Source organism: Ailuropoda melanoleuca, chromosome 12, assembly GCF_002007445.2.
Source record: "Ailuropoda melanoleuca isolate Jingjing chromosome 12, ASM200744v2, whole genome shotgun sequence".
NCBI classification, from domain to species: Eukaryota; Metazoa; Chordata; class Mammalia; order Carnivora; family Ursidae; genus Ailuropoda; species Ailuropoda melanoleuca.
Window position 1 is genome coordinate 932022 of NC_048229.1, and position 5082 is coordinate 937103.

Genomic DNA, 5082 nt, shown 5'->3' on the forward strand with positions numbered 1-5082 from the left:
CCCCCCCCGAGTCTGCAAGTCGGACCCCCGCCCCCAGTGGGATGCCATTTGGAGGCTGGGATCCCTGGGTGGTTAGATTAGATGAGGTCACAGGGGTGGGGCCCCCGTGGACCTGTGAGCCCGTGCAGAGCTCAGGACTCGCTCTTTCCCATGTGAGCACAGTGGGAACACGCCGTCTATAAGCCAGGACGTGGCTCTCAGCGGGACGGAAGCCACCGCACCTGTGGGCGGACTTCCAGCCTCCAGAGCTCTGTCTGCTGTTGGGGCCCCTTCTGTGGCACTAGCCACACAGCCTGAGCTAAGCCCGCACATCCGTTTCCCCACCTGCAAGGGGGGGGCTATAGCCGATGTGTCCTGGCCCTGAAGTCACCTGTGCAGGTGTGTTTTGTAAACTTGCCACCCATGCCCGTGGAGATGTGTGTGTCCACTCACAAGGTAGGCACACGGAGGCCAGCCAGCACCTGGGCCTGGCACGTACTGTGAGTGGGGTCCTCGTCCTCACCGCTGCAGTCCTCTGGCCTTTCTCAGAGGGGTCTCTGGGCCTGTCATGTGGCTGCTGGTCCCCTGGGGGGCACAGCTTCCCCAAGCAGAGCCCGTGCAGCTGGGGGTAAAAATGGAGACTGGCCAAAAATTCAGAATTCTACACAAAACGTCCGGGTGTCTAAATGGTGACTCAGCCAAAATTGAAAGACTGTGTGGGTAGCGTCATTCCGGGACGTTCCTGCTGTTTACTTCTCCACGCAGCACAGAAGGGGCAGGACAGTTTTAAGGAAGAACATTTGGCTTTAACCCAGCACTAAGACCACCGCCCACACTGAGAGCCCTGGTCCTGCTGACTGTGCACCCTGGGACTTGGGGACCCTCTCTGGGCCGTTTCCCCATCTGCACAAGGGCCTAGGGCGGGCTTCCCCAAAGCTGCAGAACAAAGTGGGACCATGCTGGGGGCATCCTCAATGGGCAGGAGGCAGTCTGTTCTGCCCGGAAGGACCTCCCGCCTGTCTTGTCTGGTCTGACAGGCGGAGACCCCTCCCGGCTCCACGGGCCACATGGCAGGCAGACGGGCAGGCAATGTGGCCTGGCACTGGAGCCCGCCCCCGGCAGGGGCGGCCACGCATCTGCATCCAGGGTGGGCTCTGGTCCTGCTGCTGCTGGCTGGGTGTTGGGTAGGGGTGGGGTGTGGGGCTGTAGGCTCCTGTGCCCTCCTCTGAGAAATGCGAATGTTTCTGCCCCTCCCTGGAGCTGGTGGTGGAGAAGGGGGGAGTGGACGGGAACTGGGTGGCTCCCGTTTTGCAGGGAGGGAACCCCCATGGGCTGGCCCCATCTCCTGGGTCCTCCTACCTCACTCCACATATGCACGTGCTGCTTCCCCCCCAGGCCTGCCTCCTCCATCTGACTGTACAACCAACTCCTCCCATTGTTTCTGCCCGTCCTGCTCAGGGCAGCCTTTCTGGACCTCCGGGAGAGCAGTGTGTCACAGGCATGGACGTGGGGGGTAGCACACACGGCCAGCCCCACCCAGCGTGCTCTGATGGCGGGGGCAGGGCAGGGAGCCTGCATTCTGCCAGGAACGAGCGATGCCGGTACTGCTTGGGGACGCTTGCTCTAACATGGCCAGGCAGGCCCTCTGTGCACCCACCTCGGGCCTATGAGCCTCGCTGGAATGAGCGGGATCACCACGCCCTCCCTGCGGACAGGGCGGGGCCTAACACCTGGAGCAGAGGTGGGGGGTGGGCCTCACTTAGGAAGGAGCAGCAGCTGGGGGGTAGGCCACACACACCGGGGCTTCCAGCACAGGCCGTCTCTCCTGACTCAGGAGTGCAGCTCCCACTGTCTGCGTCCCTGGGGAGGAGGGCGGTGCCTAGACTGCCCACCCAGCTGCCTCCCTGCACTTCCTGCTGGGTGGCTCCCTGGTTTTGGCAGCTGGCATCCCAGGTGCTTCACCCAGAACGGGCACGGGCGCGTTCTCCAGGTAGGCTCGGAGCAGCTAGCGTGTGCACGCAGGGAGGGGCTCCACCAGCAAGTGCTGGGCGAACGTGCCAGGGCCTGGGTTCTGAGACCTGATCCCTGCAGGAAGCGGGCTCACGTCCTGGGACTGGCCCTCAGCTCCCTGGCCTAGGAAACGGGTGTCTGGACGGAGGACAGGATGGGTCAGGAGGTGCTGGAGAGGAAGGGGTTGGTGAACCCCAGGGGAGGAAGTGAGCACCACACAGGCCTCTTCCTGGAAGCCCCCGCCCCTCCCAAGTGCAGAAAGGTCTGGGGCCAGGTCTGCACCGGCCCTCCAGGCCCCTGAGGACATTCACCCTGTGGCCCCCGCCTGCAGGGCACCAGGGAGCCAGGCTGAGCCAGCAGGAAGCAGGGAGAGGTCGTGTTTGTCTGAAATGCGTCAAGAGGCAGACCGGCCTCGGCCCCAGCTTGGGGGACTCATCTGTGGGCTGGAGGCTGCCCTGTGCAAGGCAACTGCAGACCCACAGGGGCGGGGAACAGAAGCCCCCCGGGGTGGGCAGAAGCACCAGGGGCAGCAGTATGGGCGTGAGACGGGGTTGGTGGTGCCGAAAGACGGGCGGGCTGCTGGCTGGCTCAGCCCGGCTGCTCTTCCCGGGGCCAGCAAGGCTGGGGCAGTGTGGCCCCCCAACGCCCAACCCTGCCTCCCCGGGCTCATCACTTGAGTCCTGGTGATCCAGCTGTGCGCTGGCCGGAAGGACGGCTCCTGTCCCCAGCCCGGCCTCAAGGAGTCTCCCCACCCAACAACTGGCAGTCAGGCCTCCCGTGGCCGAAGAGGAAGGGCAGGTGTCTTCTTCTGCGGCTGAGCCGCCTGAGGGGCAGTGCCCTCTGCTGGCTCCTTCACCGCCCGTGGGGGTGCGACCAGGTGGCCTTTGCTCAGAGTTGGCTATGCGTCCTTCTCAGCAAGGCTGGGGCCCCAGGGCCACGTGTGGCGCTGCAGGAACTCTTGGTCCGGGCACTGGAGGGGTGGGGGCACTCGTCCTTGTCCTGGGAAGCCCCAGCTGGGACCCATCTGCCCTCTCACAGGCCGGCGGCTGTCAGAGCGCCAGGGCCCGGGCCACTGTCCACAGTGCACCCGGGGGCAGCAGCAGGGAGGCCGCCAGCAGTGCGCCCGAGGCCCCCGGGGGAGGGGACGCGGGGGAGGTGCAAGAGCAGACCTCGAAGCCATCCTCTGCACGGCTCCGGCCGTGCTGTCCTGGGCGGGCGTGGGCCCCAGCCTCTCCGCCCGCACCCTCCGGGTCGGCCTGCGGTTCTCTGCAGACCAGCCAGTCCCGCGCTGTGGACTGGGGGTACCCGGGCGCTGCCTCCAGCTCACTGTCCAGCACCTTCCAGTACTCCTTGCCGTGGAAGAAGTAAGCAGCACCTGGGGGAGAAGAGGGAGTGAGCTGTGGCTGCGGCAGGCAGGGGTGAGGCTAGACGGCAGGAGGAAAAGGGAGCGGGGTGTGGGCCACGGGGAACGGGAAGCACAGCGTCTGCCACGGTCAGTCTGTCTCAGCCCCGGTGGCCATCTGGGGGCACCCAAGGCCTCCCAGGCCTGGAAAAGCTTGGAGTAGATGCCAGGAGGCAGGGGGATGGATGAGAGGACCTCTTGGTTTCTCTCTTATGGGATATTTATTGAGGGCCTACTGCATGCCAGGCCATTCTAGGTGTTGGGAATGTGGCTTTGAAAACAGAAAGGAAACGTCTGGCCCCGTCAGCTGCCCCGTAGGGAGGGAGATGTATTCTCCCCTCTGCCAGTGGGGCTGCACCATGTGGGCCTGAGGCAGGTGAGGGAGGGGCCATGCTGATGTCTGGGCAGCGTCTGCGGGATGTGGGGCAGGTGCAAAGGCCCTGGGGCACATGAGGCAGCAGGAGGCTGCACATAGCGGCGACCCCGGGTGGTCGGTGGGACACAGGTGCACTGTGGGTCGGTGGGGGCACAGGCCCACTGTGATCCCCATTTCACAGGTGGGGAGGCTGAGGCCGCGTGGGGCTCACCGTCGGACCAGCGCATGGCGTCGTCGAGTGTGCTGGGGATGCCCCTCCACGGGGGGCTCCGGGCGGGGTGGCCGGGGTCCATGCGCCGTGTGTGCTCATCGAAGCGCCAATACAGCTGGTCCTTAAAGAAATAAGTCTTGTCATTGTGGGCCCAGGAGAAGGCAGCGTCGATGCCGCCCGGCGGGAGGCCGAAGTCTGAGACGGGCCGCGGGTATCCTTCCTCTACGTTATTGTCCTTAAATACCCAGTATCTGTCTCCTGGGGGTGAGAGAGAGCGCCGTGGGCCAGAGCTCGGCCCACCCCGCGGGGCGGAGGCTCCAGCCCTTCCGCTCCCCGTCAGCCACCCCCGTGCCATCGCCCCAGCCCCACCGCGCCCTGGCCTCACGCGTATTTACTGAGCACCTACTCTGTGCCCGGCACAGGGTCGGCCCACCTGCCGGCAGCCTGAGACCCGGGGTTCTGACAAGGCACCCGCTCCATGCACTGGGAGTGGAGGGCCTGGCCCGGGAGGCCGCTGCGCTCTGTCCTGCCTCACCCCTGCTGTGACGAGGCCGTGTCTCCACGGGCACAGACTCATCAGGGCCTGGAACGGACGCAAGGGCACCTTTGTCAGCGTTTACACAGAAGCAAAACGTTTAGAAATCACCAAGAGCTTCAAATCCGTATGTAAAAATTAAGAAGAAATGGCTTCAGACGGTCTCTAGGTGTGTCCTTGATGGCGCTCTGGACACGCCACTGCACTGTGCTGCCCGCTAAGTTCTCCCGTCCGGCGTGGTGACGAGCAGCCTGTTACATACAGTGGCGGGGGGGAGGGGTAAGAGGAGGAAAACACTTGAAAATCTTTTGCCAAAGCATTGGAACAGACATTTCTCCAAGGAAGATATTGGAATGGTCAATAGGCAACATGAAGAGATGCTCAAGGTCACTAATTAGGGAAACGCAAATCAAAACCACCACGAGAGACCCTCTCACACCCATGAGAATGGCCTCGATCAAAAAACCTGAAAAGAGGGGCGCCCGGGTGGCTTAGTCATTAAGCGTCTGCCTTCGGCTCAGGGCGTGATCCCGGGGTCCTGGGATCGAGCCCCACATCGGGCTCCCTGC

General features: G+C 64.1%; 2 protein-coding genes across 2 annotated transcripts in view; both read right to left on the reverse strand.

Moving 5' to 3' along the window:
* The window catches only part of ULK1 (unc-51 like autophagy activating kinase 1), a 43634-nt gene that overhangs the window by 37415 nt on the left and 1137 nt on the right, over positions 1-5082 (reverse strand). The gene's annotated exons all lie outside the window — the stretch shown is intronic.
* Positions 2155-5041, reverse strand: MMP17 (matrix metallopeptidase 17). The gene is made up of 2 exons (XM_034639323.1): positions 3979-5041; positions 2155-3364 (listed from the first exon to the last, which is right to left on the reverse strand). Exons 1-2 carry the CDS (start codon positions 4331-4333, stop codon positions 3039-3041), a joined length of 681 nt encoding a protein of 226 aa, XP_034495214.1. The 5' UTR covers positions 4334-5041; the 3' UTR covers positions 2155-3038.

What these genes read in the sequence shown, in the direction of transcription:
- MMP17 (XM_034639323.1), bottom strand. Translation starts at nt 4,333, where the DNA reads ATGGCACGGGGGTGGCTGACGGGGAGCGGAAGGGCTGGAGCCTCCGCC. An exon ending in CGCCATGCGCTGGTCCGACG is followed by an intron (nt 3,365 to 3,978) that starts GTGAGCCCCACG and finishes CTTCTCCCCCAG; the next exon opens with GTGCTGCTTACTTCTTCCAC.